The sequence below is a fragment of the Pelodiscus sinensis genome, chromosome 5 (genome assembly GCF_049634645.1).
Source record: "Pelodiscus sinensis isolate JC-2024 chromosome 5, ASM4963464v1, whole genome shotgun sequence".
Classification (NCBI taxonomy): Eukaryota; Metazoa; Chordata; order Testudines; family Trionychidae; genus Pelodiscus; species Pelodiscus sinensis.
In genome coordinates, this window is record NC_134715.1 from 122,378,923 (window position 1) to 122,404,419 (window position 25,497).

Sequence of the window (25,497 nt, forward strand, 5' to 3'; positions counted from 1 at the left end):
ATTTTACATAGCACTTGTCATGTTTTAATTTCAATGAGTATTTAACATGAACTCTAGAAAGTCTATATTATTCTTTGCCCATTCCATCACTCCTAAACCTTTTTTCTTTTTTTCAGGGAGAGAGGGGGAAAATTGGAACCTCAGAATTAGTTTTTATATAAAGGAGGCCATGGTTCATATCATTTTAATGGACTGTTTATTATGCTTCTGTTTTATGATGGGTCTTCTAGAGTGCCAGCAAGACAGGTGCATTGAACACAAAGCTATGCATCACAACTCTGAAACAGAATGCTTTTTAACACTAACAGATCCACTTACCCTTTCATTTGAAACACTTAATTCCAGAAAAGCAAGATAGCTGATAAATTCCCCAAAAACCAGAAGGTTGGACAGGTTATTTCAAGAGCCTACATTAGAATGATCAGACATCTATTTACTTTAGGAATGTATGTAGTACTAACCTCATGTGTATATTGTGCTTTGTAGGTGACTGCAATAATTTCCAACTCACTATTTTCATTACCTATGTTTTCTGGTATCTCATGTCTCAGGCAGTGTTTTTCAAATTGTAGGGCACTACCTAAAAGTGGGTTGCAAGAATGCAGCAAAGGGTCACAGCCACCCAATTCTCACTGCCCAGCGCTAACAGCCCAAAACCCTGCCACCAAGGGCTGAAGTCATGCAAGTCACACAAAAACCACAGAATCGGTGATCTCCATAACCCACTGTATGGCCTTACAAATTAGCCAATTGAATGCAAGGTGGGAAGAGTTATGGGAATAGTGCTATACAGAGTTTCAAGTCAAGAGTGTCTATATTAATCATGAAGTGAATCTTTAATTAAATGGATATTTTTTGAAACTCTTCTGTTTCAGCTGCAAGTACCAATGATAGTAAGATTCATCAAAATCTGAGAAGAAAAAGTAATCATAAGTACAACTCTTCTTTCTTAAAGTTTGGGTTTTCATTTACTGAGGGGAACATAGGCTACAGTGTGTCATCTGCAGTAAACCCTTAAGCAAATGAAAAACTAAAACCAAACATATGGTAGGCATTTGGAGACAAAACACTCTAACTATAACAAGACAATTTGATTTTTTTTAAATGAAAAAAGAAGGAATTTAAAAATATCACCAAAAATCTGACCATGTATTTACTCTCTTAAACATTGCATTCCCCTCAGCTTGTTGCACACCACACTGTCACAAGATAGTTAAACTTTAGTTTCTGCTATTGGTATGTGCACTAATTGTTCCACAAGTCAGTGGACGAAAAAAACAAAAAAAGAAGCAGCAATCCTTCTCTCCAACAATACAATATGGAGAAGAATCTGAGATCTCAGACTATACAACTATAGACTTTCATTACACAACTGTTTTGCTTTACAATTCAATTAATCTAAAGATGTATCTAACTGCTGGTTTATGTAAGGTGTGTATTGAAAAGTGATTTGAAATAACACCTGTTTAATGTGGATTTGCCTATTTCTTCTACTGCTGCTGATGTATTGGTTGCACTGGATAATTACTTGGAGTTGGAGAGATTAAGCTGGTTGAAGTATGTTGGTGTTTCAACTGATGGAGCCATTTCAATAACAGGAAAATATTCAGGAGTTGCTCAAAGAATCCTTTTGAAAGCCCACATTGCAACATGGAATTTTCCTAAACAGGGAGGCATTGGCAGCTAGAGACAAAGCATCTTAGCTTCTCAAAAAACTCTTAAAAATGCTGTCAAAATTGTGAAGTACGTCAAATAAAATGCCAAGAATACATGATGCTTTCAAGTTTTCTGTCAGAAAATGGGCAGTGCACATGTACATCTGCTTTACCATGCTGATGTTTGCTGGCTGTCCCATGGCAAAGTGTTCTCATATATACAAACTTAAAGATGAGTTAGCAACTTTTCTTGAAGAAAAAAGCCTCACCTGACAGAGCACTTCAGTGGCTTGTTCATGTTGCAGATCTGGCAGATATAGTCAACCATCTGAATAATGTGAATCTGTCTTTACAAGGCAGAAGGCACAATCGCTTTGAACTGACAAAACTGCTATTTCAAATGATAGGATGGGCATGTTCTATGACGTGTCTAGAAACAAAATATCTGAAAGATTCCACCACCAAGGAAGAATTACTTTCCAGACGAACAATTTAAAGGCATAAATGGATAAGGGATCTGTTTGGAATTATGTTAGAAAACATGGCTCTACCTAGGAAGAATCTCAGCTGATTGAGAAAATACACTGAAATGCGCTTTCCCCAGTTTTGGTGCAGTGCTGCTACTGGACAACGTCCTGCTCTCCTTGCCATGCTATTAGTTTTTACTTGCCTTTCATTACCACATACACGACCTTCAGATCGTACTGACTAGAATTGCAACAAACTTTGATAACTTGTTGAAGAGAAACAACCTTGGGTTTCTCATTAGGTGGAAACTAGGATTTAATGTGTTCCTGTTTATGTTGATTTCTGCCCATAATTTTCTGACTATTACGCTGCTTTAACTTATAACTTTTACTATTTTTGTTATTGTTACATGCAGCAGGTAATGGGTATTCAGGGAGCAAAATATGTTTGTTTTATACTTACCAGGAATGCTATGGATTGGGACTGGCTATCAATGTTTACAAATGGATCCTGGCCCAAAAAAGATTGAGAACCACTAGTCCAGAGCCCAATGAAATAATTATATACACACCTGGGTCTGCAGAGTCTGAATTTTAGTTTATCTGAACCACCATACTTTGAATATTATAAAGGCAAGTAATTTTAATAAACAGTTTTAATTTCATAAAATAAATTAAGTTTGAGACTCCTATTTCCTAACAAAAATAGAAGCTGTTTGTAATTAATACAAAAGTTAAATTAAATATAGTTAAATTAAAAAGTTAAGCTTAAATATAGTTCAAAGGCAAAGATGCCATTTTATCATTCCTCAATAAAATTAAAAGATTTGTAGTTTTAGAAAGAAGAGAAATATGTACCTTATAACAATATCAAACTGATTCAGCACATGGCCCAGTTCCAATCCATGAAGTAATCCACCACTTCCCACAACAACACAACGCTTACAGTGTTGAGACTTCAAGTTCTCTGGCAAGTCATGTTCAGGTAAGAGTTTTAAGAGGTTCTGAAGTTTATCAGAGTTCTTGTGAAATCCAAATGGGGGCTCATATTTAAATACATCTTCATGTCTCTTTATATCTTCTCTTACAAAGGGAAATACATTTGCGCTGTACTTCTCAGCAAATAATCTCTCCATTTCCTTCTTCACAAAAGAAGGTCGACATTCTCTTTGCCATACGAGTTTGGCATATGTGTGTGCTCTCTGAAACAAGAATGTATATAAAATTTAAGTCGTACAAGCTATATATGTCATTATTACAAATATAGCGTAACTAGTCTGAAGCAAACTTCCACGAGACCAAACGTACATCTGTAAATTAACAGATATAGGTTTTAAATGAGAAAGATAAACCAAGGCGAACTTCCAACTGTGGAAAATTTCAAAGAAGTCAGTTAAAAGAAGGAGCTGCCTGTTTGTGTTGTTATTCTGAGCGAAGATTTCAGAGTAAAACTTATATCCTTCAGGTGGAACATTTCCTTAGGAATAACTCAGAATGTAAGTGTAGTCAGAAAGAATACTATAAAAATGGTACCTTTTACAAAGATTGTCCGCTTCCTGAATACTTTCAAGTAATAATTGGTTATTTTTTTTCATGGACAACACAGCTATGGAAAAGGAAGATTATTTTTGTTCTGTCTCATCCATCAGTAACAAATTTGGCAGCTAAACTTTGATAGCAGAACCTGCACTACCAGCGACACAAGCTGGAAAGAAAAACTTTTCCACATCCAAGAAAGAGCTTGAAGCATTTTTACTTGTGAACTGATTTTTATCTAGATCGATTTTGTTTACAGACATTTTTAAAAATCCCCCTATAACCAGACTTAAAATGTTCCCCTGGAAGTAGAGGGTCTCAAGTGCTTCTTAAAATAAAGATGAATCACACACAAAAAAAAAAAAACTATGGTACCAGCCTTCAGCTGAATGTTTCCCTGCCAAACAAATGATGATCTGTCTCTTTGAACAAGATCCTCCTGCACATTTTTAGAGAGTAGAACCAGCAAATTGGGGTCTGGTACACAAAAGAATCTTAACTATAGTTCAAAGGCAAAGATGCCATTTTACCACTCCTCAATAAGTTAGAAAATGTATCAAAAACCAAGAACCAAATGGTGGGAGAACAGAGGCAAATAGAAAACAAAGAGATATTTGTGGGATATGTGGGAGAGTCAGAAATGCAAGTCTGATGTTACAGAAAAGGGGAACAATGGAAAATGGAAAAAGGGAGGTGATTTTAATTGCTACTGAAAGAACTCCACAGGTGGGCGGAACAGACCCTACAAATACCAAAAAAAAGGTTAACAGGGCCAGATATTTTAGAATTCTAAGCAAATGTTTAGAATACCAAATTCTTCCTTCTTTCCCAATGCAGGGTGAGAGTCAGCATCTTTTATGTTACAGTATAAGAAGTATACTGTTTCAGTTTTTTTGAACAATTCCCAAGCCTTAGCATTCTGCATGAACTCTTTCTTAAAATCTGACTAGTCATCCGATATATTCTGCAACTTCCTGTAAGGTCAGCAGGCATTCCAGGCATGCAACATGCAAAATGATCAGGCCACAGAATTCTACATAGTTGCATTTTCAAACCACATCTCAGATCCATCATGGAAAATATTGTTTTTATAAACCGTTGTTTTCTTCTTCAGTTTTATTCCTAAAACCCTATAATTTTCTCTCTGTACGTCTTCCTGTCTACACAAGCATAAGACACACACACACACACACACACACCCCAACAACAACAAACAGTAATATTTGCTAGATACAGATAAAAAATAGCAAACCTTTACACGTTCAGGGTCCACATAATGCATTTTCTTCATGTCACATTCTTCAGGGCCAAAACTTAACTTGAGGATATAAAGGAAGCACACCAGGACAGCAAACAGTATAACATGTCTAAAACAAACACACACCAATTACTTTAGAACAGAAGGCCACTGCCAACAGTGGAATTACTTTTATACTACTCATTTGTGAAGCTGATAAATGTGAGCAAGTTGAAAAAAAACCAAAACTGTAAAAAGCATATATAAAGTGCAAACTATATTGACATACTGCACAGTCCTACTGCTGTAAGCCACATTCTTCCTGACCCCATCAAAGCTTTTTGCAGTGAAGTATAAAAGTGGATCAATACTGTAATATGGAGACTGATGCTCAAGGATGCTTCTTTGGTTTTGTAGTGTGGTTCTGTATTACTTTAAATTAAATAGCCTTGATGTGTCCTGCATCAAATGTGACTACATCAATAGGCTGGTCTCTCTAAATTTAGGGACAACACAAACGTTACCCATGTCAAGAATGCAGTTGAAAACTGGATGTTCAGTATCAAAAATACAGTACTTAATATTTTGATGCTGAAAGCCCCATTTATAAATTTCAGAGCATTAAACCCACACTCTGGTGTTCAAACCACCACTTTGATGCTGCCAAATCTATTTTAGGTTACTTGGAAGGCCACAAAACAGCATTTATAATCCCAAATTTAAAGATACCCAGATACCTAAATGTCTGCCACATATTAAAGAGCAGACATTCCTAGAATTATTTTAATATGAGTTTTTCCTCAGTAGTTTGTGCCTGTAAAGGGGTATGTGAACACTGAATATTATTACTGGGAACTTCTACTTTAATAACGTAAGTCATATAGCTACTGATCAGCTGAACACTTATCTTACTTAGATGGAGTGTTAGAATACACTATATATTTGTTTGAAAGTATTTTAAACAGTAGTTTTTATCTTTTCGTTCCACCTTTAATTTGGGGTGTAGGAAAGAGTAAATATAAAGTTTTAATATTAAAACAGTTATTACAGATAATGACTGTTAGCACTTAAAAAAAAAAAAAACAACCAACAACAACAAAAAAACACCACCTCTGATTTCTCCACTCTTCTAGTGCTAGCTCCTATAATGGGAACTACATTACTCCCTAATTCTGAAAGGGACTGAAATAAACTATGACGAGCAAATGTTTATAATCCCAAATTTAAAGACACTCAAACATATAATGGCAGTCTAACTGCAGATCATAGATGCAACAGAGCCAGACCTGAAGGCAACACATATGGAGACAGGCATACAGTGTGACTATGGTTCAGACCACGATATGGTCCAGGATAGGAATGTTAAATATTGGTTAATCGAATAGTCGATTAACCTCATGAAATTCTTATCGGTTACTCGACTATTCTATAGTCCCCAGGGGTTGGACCAGCAACCAGTGTGCTCCGGCCCCATTTCCAAGTTAAAAAACCAGCTCCCCTTGCAAACCAGCTGCTTGTCACCCTGCCTGTCCGGGAGGAGTGTGGGGGGTGGAGGGGCTGAGTTCCCAGACCCAGTGCAAGCTGGAGCGGACCTGGGCTGCCTGCCTGCCTGCCTGCCTGGCTACTAATACACTTTAAATGCAGAGTCACAGTGGGGGTAGATCCCAGACCCAGCCTGAGCCAGGGCTAAACCAGGCTGCTGGCCAGTCTGCTAAGAAATTTACTGGCAATGGGGAAGGGGGAGAATACATAAGAATGGCCATACTGGGTGAGACCAAAGGTCCATCTAGCCCAGTAGCCTCTCTGCCGACAGTGGCCAGCACCAGGTGCCCCAGAGAGGGTGGACCGCCAGCACCAGGTGCCCCAGAGAGGGTGGACCGAAGACAATGATCAAGCGATTTGTCTCCTGCCATCCTTCTCCAGCTTCTGACAGACAGAGGCCAGGGACACCATTTCTATCCCCTGGCTAACAGGCTTTTATGGACCTAACCTCCATGAAATTATCTAGCTTCTCTTTAAACTCTGTTATAGTCCTAGCCTTCACAGCCTCCTCTGGAAAGGAGTTCCACAGGTTGACTACACGCTGTGTGAAGAAGAACTTTTTTTTATTAGTTTTAAACCTGCTACCCATTAATTTCATTTGGTGTCCTCTAGTTCTTCTATTATGGGAACTAATAAATAACTTTTCTTTATTTGCCCTCTCCACATTGCTCATGATTTTATATACCTCTATCACATTCCCCCCTCAGTCTCCTCTTTTCTAAACTGAGAAGTCCCAGTCGCTTTAACCTCTCTTCATATGGGACCCATTCCAAACCCCTAACCATTTTAGTTGCCCTTTTCTGAACCCTTTCCAAGGCCAAAATATCTTTTTGAAGTGAGGAGACCACATTTGTATACAGTATTCAAGATGTGGGCGTACCATAGCTTTATACAGGGGCATTAAGATAGTCTGTAGTCTATAGCAGGGGTCAGCAACCTTTCCAAAGTGGTGTGCCAAGGTTTAACCCTCCTGCCCTCTGGGGAGAGGTGCAGGGGCTCTCTCCACCATGGCCCCCTGGACCACCTGGGTCAATGCAAAAACTTTCCACGGACTACCAACTGCTAATAGAAACTCATGGTTAATTACATAATTATGTCCAAGCCATTTTGCTAGGGCTGCAACTCGGGAGAACGGTTTAATTTAAATTATTAACAGATTGAGCATTTTCATTTTAAATAAACTAAGTAAAATATTATGTCTAACAAAAGGTTTCAATGTTTTCTTTATTTATGGCAGGGATGAGGAATCTTTTTGGGTCAGGGGTCACAGTTACTAAAGTTACAGGCTAAAATGTTTACCCCCTGAGACTAATAGCCTGATTTGTCATGTTAAAACACAGTACCAAAAATAATGGAGGTGTCCTTAGGCACCTTAAAGGCTAACAGATTTATTTGGACATAAGCTTTCATGGGTCAAAACCACTTCAGCAGATGCATGGTCAATGAAGTGCATCTGACAAAGTAGATTTACCCACAAAAGCTTATGTCCTAATAAATGTTTTTAAAGTACCCCAAGACTCCTTGTTGTTTTTACAGATACAGATTAATACGGCTACCTCTTTAAGACTTAATACCAAAAAATAGTCAGCAAAAGGTTATTTGGTCACTGATACCCTAGAAACAGGCAGATGCCAAAGAATAAAAATATTTTAAAATTGACTGTTACAAATGCATATTGTTCTTGTTAGTTAATTTGAATGATTCCTTGTTATGAGGAAATCTGGCTGCTGCTTTTGAGGGTTAGTTGTTCATTTATTCCTATGGAATAATAGCCAACTATAACAATTTATGGATTTTTAAACTCAATAAATCACTATTAATGATCAGTTAGAGTAGCAGAGATACCTTTTAATCAACTATAATGACCTGTATATTTGGTTTCTGCATGTCAGAAGTAAATATACATTAAGTCCAAGATTTTCACAAATAAATGACTTTTATTCTTTTGCATCTGCCTGTTTCTAGGGCATCAGTGACCAAAAAGCCTTTTGCTGACTATTTCTGGTATTAAGTCTAGGCTGTGAAGTCTGTATTAGTTACCCTACATAAATAACACCCTCACATTTTTAGAAGTCCCAAGCACCCAGCAGCTCCCACTTATTTAACTATCTTTGACAAACTTAGTCTGTGCCAAGCAGACATCTATGTTAATAACTTCTCTCTGAAAAGGTGGATTTGCTAATCCACACTAGTAAATCATAACTCTGGTAGTTTCACTATATTTCAAAAAGATACAATGGCCCATTCTGTAATGACGTATCTTAATACAAAGATATATTTGTATTTTATATAATTTAACATTTATATTAACGTACTACTAGCTATGAAGTATTATCAAATTAGAGCTAACTGCAAGAGACAACTTTTATGCAGTTTTGTTAAAAATGCAGTTTTGTTTAGCAAATAAGTGAACAATGGGAAAAGTCAGTCATCTGTAACACATTTTCGTTGTACACTATTTTTATTACACACCACACTATGCAAGTGTCTGGACAAGATGATTCATTGTACTGCTAAGTTCTTATGGGGTTGGGAAAGGAGAGAGGATGTGGGCTATGTTCATTATATATAGAGAGACCCCGGTTTCTTCAAAAAGTGACACTGGCAGCCAATGTCCAGTGGATCTCAATGTGATTGAATGCTTAATTCCCTTTGGCAGAGGTGATACTTCAGTATCTGCATCTTCAAATATGTTTGTGTAAACAGCAATTTCAATCTAAGTTACCATGATAGAGACGCACTTACTTGAGAGTACCTTTTAAAAACCAGCCTGGTCTTTTCATCTTCATGTGTGACCAGCTTATACCATTGCACAGAAGGGGAGTGAACACTTTTCAAGTTCATACAATTATCTTCATCACTCAGCATTGCTGAAAAAGAAAAACACACACACACACACACACACACTTTAAATAATAATCTTGTTGCTATGCATGCAAAGAAGCTACTGAAGGCATCCAATTACTATGAGCAATTAAAGTGGAACATTTCTTGGAACAGATCTTGGTTTTGTTTACTCTGGTGTCAATGGTGAATTGCAGTTTAAATTTTTGTATTGTGGAGAGCCACTTCTCATCCCAATAGGTTGCAATCGACAAACAAATTAATCCCAACCAATATACTGCTAGGACGCAATTCTAGAAATATACCAGTATTACTATTTACATAGTATAGATTTCATGTGAATTTAAATCATAAGTAAATGCAACATTTTGAACTATACAAATTACACAGAAGTTGTATAAAGAAACCACAGAACACAATAACTGACTACACACACACCTACCCCAGATGTCCTATCTTCCACATTATAATCACAGCTCAGATTGTAAACCACCCAAGACAATTGTATCTCTAAATTCTATTCAGCATCATAGACACCTATGACAATAAGATATTTCAAGCAGGGAGTCTCTGCAGAGAAAAGGCAGGTGTGATTATTAAAAAGACCAAGTTGCAAAAAGAATGTCTAAACAGAGGGTAAACCAAAACACAGGGTTCAATGAATGTATTAGAAAGGTTATCTAAAATACAAGATAAATATTTTCCAAGAGCATACTAACAGTTAACTTGATCAGTCTATATAGGAAGGATATTTGTGATCATTACAGACTCCTTAAATCTAGCAGAAAAGAAGCCTTGGGCCATCCCAAATCTTTACACCAGTGTTTCCCAACCAGGGTTCTGCAGACCATCGTCGGGTTCCACGAGAAATCGTGGAATAAATAAAATTTTTGAAATATCACGAACAATTCCAAATCTCTTGAAATATCGCGGGAATTTTTGTCCAGCAATTGGCAACACTGGAGTAATCTTCATACGCTACCAACTGCCTCTGGGTTTTTTTTTTGGTCAGTTCGTATCTAAGATTATATTTAGTTGTATTGTGCCTGTCCTTCTGCTTCCCAGAATTCTCCACGTTTCTACTCTTTTTTAGTGCACATTACGGTCATTCGCTATTTTGTAGATTTGTAGTCTTTGCACTGTTTTGTAATTAACGTTTTTACTGAAACTGATTGTTTTCATGTATCTAAAATCTCACCTATGTAACAGTATTTTTATATGGCCGTCAAATTTTTAAAAAATATGGAATTATATGAAAAGAAGGCGCGTCAGTGAAGGAGAGGACAGTGAAAATTAATCAAAATTATCAGAGCCAAGTACGAATGAAACAAGAGGAGAAGTGACTGATATTTTAAAAAATTCACCTTTACAATGACAATTACTTGGCCATAGGTTTTACATGGATTGGAGACAAAAATCGCCCTGTTCCATTGTGCATTGTTTGCAGGGAAAAACTAACACACACAGCTATGGCCCTGGCCAAGTTAAATTGACACTTCACTACTAATCACAGTCACTTGTCAAATAAAACAGTTGATAACTTTCAACGACTTTTGGATTCACAAGGAAAACAACGTAAAGTTTTTGAGAAGCAGGTAACGATCAGTGAAAAGACTCAAGAAGCAAGCTATTTAGTAGCTGAGCTAGTTGCACAAAAAATGAAAAGTCACACTATTGCTGAAAGCCTAATAATGCCTGCTTGTAAAATAATAGTGAGTACAATGATTGTCAATTTCACGTTCAGTCTCTTTGCCTAGGTTCCTGTTTCTAATACTACTATTAGTAGGTGTGTGGATGACATTGAAAATGTCTTGTCTAAAATACTAAAAAAAATACTAACTTTGCTCTCCGCGTCAACGAGCCAACAGACATAACAAGTAAAGCTCAGCTGTTGACATGCGTACGATTTGAAAATGAAGGTGAAAAAAAATGGAAAATTTTTGTTGTTGTAAAGAGCTTCCAGAAACAACCAAAGGTCAAGACATTTTCAACATCTTGTCTTCTTATCTGGAATCCTGTGGTTTGTCATGGAGCCAGTGTATTGGAATTTGCACTGATGGTGCCCCCTCAATGATCAGCTCAATAAAAGGCTGTGTTACACTCACCAAAGAAAAAAACCCTTATGTCATAATGACCCACTGCTTCCTTAACCGGGAAGTTCTTGTTTCAAAAACTATTGGGGAGGATTTAAAACAAGTCCTTGATGTAGCTGCGAACATGGTCAATTTTATAAAACAGCACCCTCTTAAGTCATGTATGTTCGCAAAGCTGTGCGAAAATATGCAAGAAGATCATGTGACTCTCCTTCTACACACCGATGTTAGATGGCTTTCAAGAGGGAAAGTTTTAACAAGGGTATTTGAGCTGCGAGGGGAACTACTGCTTTTCTTCAAAGATAATAAAGCCAGTTTTTCTGACTTTCTTGAAGATACAAAATGGCTGCTGAAACTAGCCTCCTTAGCAGATATGTATTAGCACTTAAACACCTTAAACACCACCATGCAGGGCCCAAAAGAAAACATTCTAACTTCCACAGACAAACTTCTTGCATTCAAGAATAAACTCAAGGTTTGGAAAAGACACCTTTCAAGTGGAAATACTGAAATTATTAAGAGCAACAAGAATGATTAAAGGTCTAGAAAACACAACCTATGAAGGAAGGCTGAAAGACTTGGGTTTGTTTAGTTTAGAAAAAAGAGAAGATTGAGAGGGGACATGATAACAGTTTTCAGGTATCTAAAAGGGTATCCACAAGGACGACACAGAAAATTTGTTCTTCCGGGCCTCTGAGGACAGAGCAAGAAGCAATGGGCTTAAACTGCAGCAAGGGAGGTTTAGGTTGGACATTAGGAAAAAGTTCCTAACTGTCAGGGTAGTCAAACACTGGAATAAATTGCCCAGAGAGGTTGTGGAATCTCCATCTCTGGAGATATTTAAGAGTAGGTTAGATAAATGTCTATCAGGGATGGTCTAGACAGTATTTGGCCCTGCCATGAGGGCAAGGGGCTGGACTCGATGACCTCTCGAGGTCTCTTCCAGTCCTAATATTCTATGATTCTATGAAATGTTTCCGCTCCTACTTCAGTTTCAGAGTCAGACAGATTATAAAGAAGTCATTCCATTAATTACCAGTCATTTGGAATCACTGACAGAAAATCTTCACCTGTCGTGGAACCTGGGTGGATGCAACTGCTAGAAGCTAAGAGTTTTTAGTGGACTCTAACATGCTATAGGACCACTTGTTTTCTTAAGTTTAACCACCACAGAGTACACAAACCCAAAACTCAATCTGAACAAAAAACTTTTCTCCTCGAAGTAGCAAATCATAATATTGGGTCCACCAACAGGTGGAAGGAATTGTACAAACTGAAAGACTTACAAATGTGGATTTAAAGTGGAATGAGAGGACAAGACAGTCTCAAAAACATTGATAAGATCACTAAGTGAAAATTTTGTATGAAGAAATGGATTCCAGTCAAAGATGCTACCAGTATAATTTTTTTCTTTCCTTGCTTATAATTCTATACTAGACTTTTTTTTATTATTTTACTATCCAGTACTTACTATTTCTGTGAAGTTTGGTGTTTCTATTATTCTACCAAATCAAAGCATTATTAATAATGCACTCTAGATTCTTGTGTATGTTTTGCTGTTTATTTTAGGAAAAATCCTCCCCCTAAACACAGAGGGATTTCCATTTTTCTTCTCTTTAAATTACCCCAAATTTTCACAAACATGGAACTTTCTACAGTTCAGATCTGGACTAAATTCTCTGCATGATTTAAGCTATATTTACACAATGTACACTCACCAACAGTCCACTAAAAACTCTTAGCTTCTAGCAGTTGCATCCACCCAGGTTCCATGACAGGTGAAGATTTTTTGGTGGCCTCCAAATAAAAGATCAAAATGTGAAGTTCAAACATGGGGTTCCCCTCATTCTCCTGAGCCTATTTGTACCACCGGAGTTTCTCCTCCTCCTTCAACCTTCCAACTGCCATGGAATCTTCTTAAAGTGTTCTAAAGGGTGAAATGAAAATAACCCATGATGTAAAATTGTATCAGATATCAAGACGCTCTCAAAAAGGCCTTAAAACAAAAGCACCTGATTAAAACAAAATGTGTCAGCTGTTTTCTGATGGAAAGGTCAGTATTTGGATTTGAGATTTCTCCTTCTATTTAGCATCATAGGATTTCATTATTCTAGCTGAGAATTGGCAAGCCAACTATACCAGTTAATATCTGAATGGTATTAAAAACAGTTCCTTTTCTTGGTAATGAATTTATTTTGTTCAATGTTAGAGCCATGTCTGAATTTCGCAAGTTCCATTTTTTTTCCAGCCAAGGAGTGTTCTACATTACACCTGAATTATGCAGTAGAACACCACTGAAAAAGCAGGAAACTGGTAATTATGAAATTGTGTTAATAGTTCAATGGAATTTACACAACCATATCATCTAATGCTCCATGACATGATAGCAAAAGTTACGCTTATACTTAAACAACTGGTGGCTACAAAGAATTTCCTAGACCAAGATGGGCCTAACAGAAATTTGTAATAAGATGGAGGAAACAATTAGAGTTTCAACTTCAGGAGTTCTCTCTTTGAAATTAATGGGATTTAACTTCAAATTCATATTCATATTCATTTGTGAGAGACGTGAAAATGCCGCGAAAAAGTAACACTGAGGAATAGCAATTTTATTAATACTGTTTCTAGACTTATCAATGAAGGGAATATTGTACACTAGGTAAAAATTTTCATATATGAATGCACTCATCTAGGTGCTGTGGGAAAAATTAACAGAAAAAAGCAACACAATGGCTTTCCACATAAGAGCATCCAGAAACACACACAAAAGACAAGGAGAAAAATTGAAGGAGCCAGGCCCTCCCAGAGATAGCGAATCACAGAAATGTAGGGCTGGATGAAACTGAGAAATCATTAAGTCCAACTCCATTTGCTGAGTCGAGACCAAATAAATCTAGACCATCCCTGACAAGTGTTTGTCCAAATTACTAAAAACTTCCAATAATCAGTATTCCATAACCTCCCTTGGAAACCTATTCCAGACCTTAATTGTCCTTGTACTCTGGAAATTTTTCATGATATCTAACTTAAATTTCCCTTGCTGCAGTTCAAGTCCGTTACTTCTTGTCCTATATTCAATGGATAAGTAGAACAATTAATCACAGTCTTCTTTAGACTACTACTTAATGTATCTGATGACTTACCTGGTTCTCTCCTCAATCGTCTTTTCTCAATACCGTGTTTTTAACCTTTCCTCATAGGTCAGGTTTTCTAAACCTTTTCTCCTTTTTGTTAGTCTCCTCTAGACTCCCTCTAATTTGTCCACACTTTAGGGGGAGGAAAAAAAAACACACCCTTTTTCAAAAGAACCGCGTCTAGATTGCTTTTTCCCCTCTCCCCAAAATAACAGTTTCTGAAAAGTGATCGGACGCGACTATGCAAATGAAGCACAAGATTTGTAAATCTGCGCTTCATCTGCATTTTCAATTTCCTTCCTTTACATTCCTCTTTTAAAAGAGGAATGTAGTCTAGACGCACCCATAGAGTCCTGCGAGCCTCTTGCAATGGAACTCTGTTAAGATCACGCTCACTTTATAGAAATGTCATCTAAACTCCATTTTCCTATGTTGTATATGAGAAAGTTATATGGAACTGTATCAAAAGCCTTAGTAAAAATCAAGATACATCCCCTCTAACTACTTCTATGCACTAGACCAATAACCCTAAAAAAGTAGTAAATGAGACTTATTAGGCATATTTTATTCTTGATAAAGCCACACTGGCTATTTTTAACCTCACTAACTTTCAGGTGTTAATTTGTTTAATCATCATTCCAGTATCTTTCCAGACACTTAAATTGGACTGACTGGTCTATTATTCCATAGGTGTTTGTTCCTCTTAAAAGTTAGATACTGTGTTTTCCCATCCCCAGTCCTCTGTAAGGTCAGTGCATGCTTGTATGCTGCCTGGAAAATTGATGACACCCAGCCTTTCCCTGGATTTCATTTACACCAGGTTGGGATAGAGGGTTGTGGTTCAGGGGGAGTATAGGCTCTGGTCTTGGGCCAAGAGGTTCAGAGTGTGGGAGGGCCTCTGAGACAGGCAGAGGGGTTCAGGATGGAACTCAGGATGCAGACTTCGGGAGGGAGTTTGGGTGCGGGGTGGGCTCAGCGTTGGGGCAGTGTATTGGTGTGCAGGAGGGGGTTCAGGACTAGGACTGGGATTCCGAATGAAGGATCCATCCAGGCACCGCTTACCTCAGGCAGCTCCTAGTCAGTGGCACAATAGGGCTACGGCAGGCTCACACCTGCCCTGTGCCACACCCAAAAGTGGCTGGCATGTTCAGCAGCAGCTCCTGAAAGGAGGATCAGGTGGCACATATGCTGCATCCTGTCCACAGCCATCGCCCCCGTAACCCCCCCCCTGGCCGTGGCTCCTATTCCCAGCTAACGGGAGCTTTGGGGGCAGTGCCTGCTAGCAGCGATAGGGTGTGGAGACCCCCTCCCCCTCTCCCAGGGGCCACAGAAACATACTGAATGCTTCCAGGAGTGACAGTGCCAGGGCAGGGGCGGAGCCTGCCTTATCCCCACTGGCTACTAACAGTCCAGCAGCACAATCTCCCACTTTGGCTGCAGGACTCTCCAGGCTTGCAACAGATCCGGGATCTACCTCTGCTGCAGCTCTGCATTTAAAGTGTATTAGGAGCCGGGTGGGCAGGCAGCATGGCTCAATTCCAGATCACGCTGGATCCAGGAGCTCAGATCCACCCCCAGATAGGGGCTGCTGCCATCCCAGGCTGCTGCATCTTTATCAGAAGCAGCAGCACAGGGCGACAGGCAGCTGGTCCGGGAGGGGAGCAGGTTTTTAAATGGGCTCCCCTTGTGGATCAGCTCCCACCTGCCACCCTCTGCTGCAGCATGGAGTGGCAGAGGGCTCCCTCAGGAGTGAGGCTGCCAGCCCTGCCCCTGGTGATTATAGAATAGTCGACTTACCAGTAAGAATTAATGATGTTACTTGACTGTTCAATTAACCGATATTTAACAACCCTACTATATACTATGGTAGGCCGTCTCATCATACTATTCTCTCAAGCTCAGTCTTGAAGCCAGTTAGGATTTTTTTGCCACTACTGCTTTCAATGTGACTCGCTATAGTCTCCACTTTATCCAGGCCATCATCCACCTTTCAATTCTCATATTAATCATTAATCTTCTCCAACTGGACTAATAATTTACCATATGGAATTGTATCAAATGACTTACTGAAATCCAGGTATATTAGATCTAGTACATTTCTTTGGTCTAAAAAAACCAATTGTATTATCTACAAAGCAGATCATGCTGGAGTGGCACAATATACATATTATAAACCTATATTGTATTTTATCCCAATTCTTATTTACAGTAAAACTCCAATTGTCCAGCATCCAGTGGTCCAGCACTCCCAATAGTCTGGCACCAACTGGAACCCGGAAGTGCTCCGGCCAGCCGGACAATTGGAGTTGCTTGCATGCTTTCCCAAGTCCACTGCTGCCGCTGCTGAAACTGACCAGCACTAGGAGTAACGGTAGTTCGAATTAGGAGCTTTAATTCAAACTACCTAGTCTGTGCCACATGTAGCAGCAGGCAGGTAGTTCAAACTACCTGCCATTTTAAAATGGCGGCGCCTGGGAATATGCAAATAAAGCCTGGGATATTTAAATCCCGGGCTTCATTTGCAAGTTCGAATGCCTACATTAGCCACCCTAGTTCAAACTAGGGTGGCAGTTTTGGCCTTCCCTGAAAGAGAGGGAGGGAATAGCTTTCGTCTGGCCCACGAAAGCTCATCACCTATTAAACCATTTTGTTAGTCTCTAAAGTGCTACAGGTCTGCTCATTCTTTGGTACAGGTTATCTGTGTTCCTCCCCCATTTAATCCTATTAAGCTATTTGAGTTTGACTCTCCCTCCCCCAGATGTGGTCATTTTTTACTTCCATATTCTTATTCCACTAGCCACCCTGCCTCTGCTCCTAAACTCTACACTAGCCTTATTAAAAATTGAAACAAAGTATTGATTTAGCTGTTAAGACATGCCTACATTATCTTTCATCTCCATCCCTTTATAAGGGCTATGGGGCCCCACTTCTTTCCATTATTATAAATTTTTTTACTGTTAGTTTTAATTTCCTTTGAAAGGTCCAACTCTGCTTGGCTTCTGGCAGTTCTCACTTTTTCCTCTATACTTTCTGACCTCCAAGAGATAGATTTCCTTGATGATCCTTCCCATCTTCCATTCCTTATAGATTCGTGTTAAGCTTGCAGCGCACTTTGAAATACCAGCATTATCCTATATAATGCTTATCTTATCAAGAGGTTAAATGGATACAAAGTACAATGTCCAGGCTAAAACACCCTCATCCAGCTTCAGCAAAGATCCAATAATGAGCAGTTACATAACATTTTGTATTATAGTGTATAATAAAAAGCAAGGTTTTCTAGGGGCTTCTTCGACAGAGCTTTTCCCTTATATCACACAGTTCTCCACAGCTGGGAAAATCTTATAAAAATTGAAAAAAAATACTTAACACACATAATTTTGCATGATTTAAATTGATAAAAATAAAAAAATGCTTAAAAATAAACATTGATAATGTCCATCCCAATCACACAAAAAATTTTCCAAGCCTATCTGTCTTGAAAGTTCCCAAAACAAATAGAAAGAAGTCAGTATAAAAGGTGGAATAGACAATGAAATTCAAAGGAAGCAGCTTGATTAGAATCCCAACTTTGAAAGCTGCTCAGAGAGATGATAGCATAATTTATTATTACACCTCCATTTGTCAAAGGGATCAACACCATGGGTGCTCCAGGAAAAAAAAAAATAGTGGATGCTTGGCCCCACCAGCAACCAGCTCTCCCAAAGTGCTGGGTGAAGAGGAAAAAGGAGGGGGCTATGCTTGGGTGAGGGGTGCAACTGGGAAGAAAGAAGCAGGCTAGGTGGTGCTTGGGGCAGAGCAGGCCAGAGGAAGCCAGTACCTTGTGCCTACTGTCCTTTCCCTTTGGTGTGTAAGCACCTCCATTTCCCAGCAACAATCAGACTTTACTGGAGAAACACAGGCTCAGTGTTGTGATAGCCATAAGACAAAAATACAGGAATGAGAACATTTAGTGTAAGGTCTTCCCTTTTTCTAAATGCACTGGTCCACATCCTTTTTCAGAGGCAAGAAAGATTCACTATATAAAAGAAAACAGTATGCTGGTGTATTTGTTATTTTTGGAAAAAATAAAAATTAACAATAAAACAAAAATAATTGCATAAAAGCACCACCTTAAATTACTAGTGGGCTACACCCCCTGCTCGCTAAACTTGCCAATCCCCTCTTTCTGGGGGTAGGCAGTCCTGACTCTTCCCCCAGTTGCCGTGGAGGAGTTGGGGCTGAGGCCATGCCAGCCCCGGTTTCTTGGACCTCCCCCTAGCCAGCAGGAAGGGCTGGGGCCTAGGCTGCACCAGCCCCCATCTCTCAGCCCCCAGACACTGGGGTGGACCAGCCTAAGGCCACAGCAGCTCTCCCCCCTGCTGCTGGGGGAAGGGGGGTAGGTGAGGGCTGCATCGGGGTGCAGCATGACAGCCCCAGCTCTTCACATGGCCAGGCTGAGAGTGCGTAGGCCTTGGCTCCTGTGGATGCCGAGCAATGTGAAGATGTCACTCGCATCCCAGATGAAATTTTTTTTAAACATATTGTGAAAGATAATTAGGGATGTAATACAATTGTTGAATTTTAAGCAACAGGAAGTGTTGAATCCACAGGACCTTCTCGAAGTTAAAAATGTTCTATGTAAGTTACCAGCGGGTTGTTTTTATTTTTTAAATTATTATTCCCACACCTCAAATTATAATAAAAAACTATTCCTGTGCAGCCAAGATCCAGTGATGTTTGGTTACAGACACTTTTGCCACATGGGAGGATGCTCACTTAATCTGTCTTTTTAAACATGTATAGATAACACCCAAGAAAGGGGATTCTATTTTCTACTGTCTCTACCACATTACACAAAATTATAGAAGAGCCTCTGTACCATTTCCAATTGCTTAAACAGTACTGAATAGGTGTCCTCAAGCATACTTTCAACTAAACAAGATTCTCCTGACATGGCTGCTTATAACATCTGTTATTTCTAGAGTAGACAAAGCCGGGACAAATTTGCTTTCACTTTCAACCTATAGCCACCACTTATGCCCACACTTAAGTCTTCTAAACCCCATGATTATGACAACTTTTCTTATACCTAATTTATTTCACCAATGAACTTTACTCGAAGTAAAGAGTCTTGAGATTGGTGTGAATGCTGTGCTTGAATTACTACTGTGTGCGTTGTTGTGGATAGCTCATTTGTGAACCAAATTTATTCAACTATGCTGAAGACACCATGTGTAATTGGAGACCTAAGTCCCTAGCTAATCTAATTTTAGAGTGTTACTATTAGCATTTAACTGAAAATGTACACATATAAAATAAGTTTTTACACAAGCTAATATGAAGAGAAACATTTCCATTCTCTCTCTTTTTTTAATTTCAACAGAGAGCACTTTAAACAAAAATATTCCCCTGTAGTTAGCTGCACCCTAAACACTAAATCTCAGTATGTAAGAGCCTCAAAGTAAAGCCAATTAGTCCAGAGAAAGACAAAAGAATCCAATGAATAGCTAAAACAAATTGTATGTTAAGGTTTCATTTTTATTAACCTAAATCTCAATTTGCAACACAAATACTTTTCTAGCCTTTACAAATCTCTTTAAATGTGACACAATGAAGAACATGAATATCCTGCTCACCCTTACAACTTTTCAGAACTGAAACAGAAACAATTACCTAGACAGAAAAAGACTGCTTTCCCATTCTCCCCTACCCACACAGTTTTAAGGTCAAAAGAACCAATTTACAAATATAAGTTAGAAAAGAGAAATTCAGAAGATATGAAAAATACCATCCTCACGGAGCATTATTAACAGCCTTAGAAAAAATGGGTGCCTGAGCAAATATAGTTTGGCACTCCCAGAGTTTAAAAACAGCAGTATGGGACTCAGGAAAAGGATGAGCTCCTGGCCCCAGGAGCTTAGCTGGGCTGTACAGAAGAAACTGCTGAGTATGAGACACCTGACCATGCACCCCATGAACACCTAGCAAAGAGAATGACTATGCAGACACTGCCCATACCTACAGAACTGAGGGATCCAGCAGCTGCTCACTGGCTCTGCAGAGGTAAATCCTGCTGCCTGTGTCTCCCCACCAGGCTGACAGCTCTGAGTGGCACTGTCCAGTCCTCAATTCTCCCACACACACCCTTGCCCTTACAGCCCAGGTTTACCCGTTTGCAGAACTCAGACAGCACCCCGCTGACCAGAGCACACTGGGTGGCTGCCCACATCACCTACCCGTAAGGCCAACCCTGGCTATTAACGAAAGCAAGAATAAGGAAATGTGTTTTAGTAGCAGAAAAGGCTATTTCTTTCCATTTTGCCTCTTTACTGCTTCAAATTACAGCAGCAAATATACACACAAACCATGCAGTCAAATGTAAATCTATATATTTCAAGGGAAACCCAAAACAATGCAAGCCAAAAAATACTCTCTTCTCAAAAATAGTGAGAAGAAAAACAACCGACTTCCATTATCGGTTACAGACTCATCCACAATGTTGTGACTTCTCTATCATTTACAGAAAGCCTTCCTCTTTAAAGGCAGTTTTGAAAGTCTCACCATCTGTCATGATAAAAATTCACATCCATTTTGAAACCCATTGTATCTATATTTGATTGCTGTGAATCCAGCAGATCCTCAAACCAATTTAGAGTACCAGACCACATGACAGAGATAAATTATCTAACAGGAAAAACTGTATTTATTTAAGAGCAAAGCATGCACTTGGGGAAACTATATAGTCTAGAATCATGTTCAATTTACTATTCCTAGCTGGCAATAAATCCCCAAATGAAGCTTGCTGTAGATTCCATAATTTAAATGAGCAGCTCCTATTTAGTGGGATATGAATAAATATGAATGAGTACAGGTTGTACCTCTCTTAACCAGGACTCTGGTCTGGCAACATCCGTGTTCTGGCAGGACCAGGGATGTTTCTGGACCACAGAGCCCACGTACAGGGAGGTTGGGCCATGGGACAGGAGCGTGGCAGAAGGGAAAAGAGGGGGCTCCAACTCGACCTCATATGGTGGTGGGGGACACAGAGGAGCAGGCAGCACAGCAGAGGGTTCTGCCCTCTGAGGCCGGGAAGTAGCAGGGTCCAGCAGCAGCCGCGGAGCTCTGGCCCTGAAGCTCCAGCTCTGGCCCTGAAGCTCCAGCTCTGGCCCTGAAGCTCCAGCTCTGGCCCTGAAGCTCCAGCTCTGGCCCTGAAGCTCCAGCTCTGGCCCTGAAGCTCGGGTCCAGCAGCTGCTGCTCTGCTCCAGCCATGAAGCTTGGTGTCCAGCAGCAGCACCTAAGGAGCTCCAGCTTGGAGAGTTACGGCCAGGCAGGCCTCCCCTGATCAGTCAGGTCCCAAGGGTGCCAGATAAGGGAGGTCCAATCTATGCCACTACTGGTATTTTGGATTTCTTTCTGTAGCTGGCAACTATGGAAATCCCCTACCAAACCATCCCTATTCAATTACATGTAGCTTGATCACTTACAATAGCAAAGTTGGGATTTAGAAGACCCCACAGGCAGTTCCAGGTTTTGTGATTGAATATAGACAGTATCCAAGATGATACAACTGAGAACTTGATTTAAAGATGTAAACATGCCCCATAAATAGTATTTTCCCTTCTTCTGAAAGGGGAAAGGGAAACTGTCACAAACTGCTCTCTCTAAACCAAATCCCCCACAACCTATCCCTTCTAAAGACACTCTTCTCCTCTCTCTCACACCAAGTACCCCAACCCCACCCTATTTCCAAAATCTCAATACTTTCACTAGCCACTGACATAAAAAACTTCATTAACCCTTTATAGCCCTCTCCTAACCCAACAAACCCCACCCAACACTTCCCTAGCCCCATACCAACCCAATAACATCCTATATAAACTCTCCCACCACCTCAGAGCATCAAAACCTTTCACAGCTGAAGGAAGGGGACGGGGTGCCCCCTTGATAAAGTTTAATCCAATGGTATGTGTACTCACCTGGGACCATAGGACAGGGTGCCCTACCCACTGGGCTGGATATTCTGGTATGGAGGATCTAAATATTTCCTGTTGAAACTGTTGCACTTTGTGTAAATCAGTGGTCACCAACCAGGAGATCAGGATCTACTGGTAAATCTTGGAGTCTCTGAGAGGTGATCCTAACTGGTTTGGCTGGGAGGCCATCAAGTGCTGACACTTCAGCTGCCTCTCCCCACACTGCTCTGCTGCTCCTGCCCAGAGCCTCAGAGGTGCCCCTTGGGAGCCTCCTGCTTGGTGTGCAGTGTGGGGGAAACTGAAGCAGAGAGGCACTGATGTCACTCTGTGCCCCTCTCCTGTACCCCATCTTCACAGAGGAGGGTGGGGCCTCAGCAAAGAGTGGGGGGAAGCAAGGGTATATGGGTTTGAGGTAGATCCTGGATGGACTTACATTAAAAAAAGTGATCTTGTGCTTAAAAAATGTGGAGACCACTTGTATAAATAATAAATCACTCATTGGAGCAAAGGCTGAATTTGTGTCTTCCACATCCCAGGTGAATGCCCTAACTCCCCTGGAGCCATAGAGTAATTCCTTTTCCCTGGTCTACTGTAATTATAAATAACTATGAATTGATAATGTGAAAGACAATGAGCAATCACTGCACCAGAGAACGAGAATCTCTCTATAGCTAGAGGTCTAGGGCACCCACACAGCATATGGGATATCCAAGATCAATCCCTGGTTTAAGAATTGATTATTTACACAATATAAAACAGTTTCAACAAGGGAGAGATAGAGACTAAAACATTCATCCCAATTATTAGAGCACTCTCTGCAAGGTACCAAACCCAAGTTCAAATCCCTTCTCCATATCAGAGAGAAAGCAGAATAGAACTTGGGTCTCCCACACCTTAAGTAACTTAAAAGGAAAGCACCGCAAGCCAACTCCTCAATCTCCCCCTCTCGGGTTTTTTTAAAAAGAATGCCTGAAATAGAAATAAAAAATGTGAATTGGCTTGAAGAAAATGTTTCATTTGGTCCTACTAGAAACGATTACTGATTTTTTTAAATATGTATTTTTTACACACACACACACACACACACACACACACACCACGAAAACTAGTTTTCATTTCAACCCAAAACAAAAACAAAAAACCTTAAGATTTTTTTAGAATTACTAAAACTGAAGAAAAAAAACTAACTCCGCCCATGGCATTCCAATCACCACCATCATATTCAAGCCTCCCATAACACCTCATAACATCCCCTTCTAACCAAAAGCCACCACCCCAAAACTAACATATCCACAGCCCCCTACAACACGTAATAAATACTCCGTCCCCAACAGTCCTAAAACCTCTTACAAAACTACCACAATATCACCAACAATCCCCATAACTTCCTTCAGACTCCAAAATATGCCCTACAGAACCACCCCACGACCAATGTTCTATTTTTTCCATCTGTATGTGGAATACATTTTATGTGTACCGAGGCACATGCCGATGTGCACCCCCATTAGAAACACCAGTTGTCCGATGTGCACCCCCATTAGAAACACCAGTTGTCCGCTGTGCATGCTCTGCTAAGCAGCTGGGCAGCATTTGAATTTCTCCTGAGTGGCTGCCTAAGCACTCAGCTTACAGGAAACACTGCCCATAACCTTAAGGCAATCAATACCATACCTCTGCCCAGGACAAGCTCATGATACTGTCTACATATTTTGTTAGTCTTTAAGATGCTGCTAGACTATTTGTGGTTTTTTACGTTTTTTCCAGTTTCAGACTAACTGGGCTACCCCTCTGAAGCTTTTATAACCATCTGCAAACACACACACCCTAACATGCCCTAAAGATACAATTTCACTCCAATCCCTTACCTTCTTCATAACCTCCCTACAAAAATTGGCCCCATGAACACCCAACTGACAACCACTACCCCCTCCCAACCCCAGCATCTTCAAAATGCAACCCTGTCAAGGCCCCACTGCAGCCTGCAGACCCCCAATAGTCTCAAAACACAGCACCAGCACCCAGTCTTGTAACCCCCGAACAAAGAAACACCCAGCGCCCTATCCTCCCCCCCCTCCCCCCGACAGACAACCAATACCCATTCCCCGCATCTCAACTGCCCCATAACCCCTATCAAGCAACCAATACCCAGACTCCCAAAAGGCAACGAACCCACAGCCCTCCCCATACCCCATAACCCCCGACAGGCAACCCACCCCCAGCCTTCCCCCATGCCTCATAACCCCCGACAGGCAACCCACCCCCAGCCTTCCCCCATGCCTCATAACCCCCAACAGGCAACCCACCCCCAGCCCCCCAACCGGTCTCCATAACCCGCGACAGGCAACCCACACGCAGCCCCCCAACCGGCCTCCATAACCCCCGACAGGCAACCCACCCCCAGCCTTCCCCCATGCCTCATAACCCGCGACAGGCAACCCACACGCAGCCCCCCCGACAGGCAACCAATACCCATTCCCCGCATTTCGTTCGCCCCATAGGCCCCGTCAGGCAACCAACACCCGGACCCCCAACCCCGAAAGGAAACGAACCCACAGCCCTTCCCATACCCCATAACCCCCGACAGGTATCCGGCCCCCAGCCTTCCCCCATGCCTCATAACCCCCGACAGGCAACCGACCCCCAGCCTTCCCCCATGCCTCATAACCCCCGACAGGCAACCGACCCCCAGCCCTCCCCCATGCCTCATAACCCCCGACAGGCAACCCACCCCCAGCCTTCCCCCGTGCCTCATAACCCCCGACAGGCAACCCACCCCCAGCCCTCCCCCATGCCTCATAACCCCCGACAGGCAACCCACCCCCAGCCTTCCCCCGTGCCTCATAACCCCCGACAGGCAACCGACCCCCAGCCTTCCCCCATGCCTCATAACCCCCGACAGGCAACCCACCCCCAGCCCTCCCCCGTGCCTCATAACCCCCGACAGGCAACCGACCCCCAGCCTTCCCCCATGCCTCATAACCCCCGACAGGCAACCCACCCCCAGCCCTCCCCCATGCCTCATAACCCCCGACAG

At 40.9% G+C, this 25,497-nt stretch overlaps 1 protein-coding gene across 7 annotated transcripts in view; it reads right to left on the reverse strand.

The window, feature by feature from the left end:
• Positions 1-25,497, reverse strand: part of ST3GAL5 (ST3 beta-galactoside alpha-2,3-sialyltransferase 5) — a 44,151-nt gene that overhangs the window by 17,394 nt on the left and 1,260 nt on the right. For 2 of the 7 annotated variants that reach the window (XM_075930937.1, XM_075930935.1), the window contains exons 2-4: positions 9,193-9,307; positions 4,911-5,025; positions 2,981-3,324 (exon numbers count right to left, since the gene is read on the reverse strand). In XM_075930937.1, coding sequence (XP_075787052.1) covers positions 2,981-3,324; positions 4,911-5,025; positions 9,193-9,305 — 572 coding nt within the window. In that variant the 5' untranslated portion in view covers positions 9,306-9,307. Of the gene's footprint in view, positions 1-1,924; positions 2,097-2,980; positions 3,325-4,910; positions 5,026-9,182; positions 9,308-13,092; positions 13,302-25,497 lie in introns of those variants that run through there. The other 5 variants (XM_075930941.1, XM_075930939.1, XM_075930936.1 and 2 more) reach the window with 4 other exon arrangements.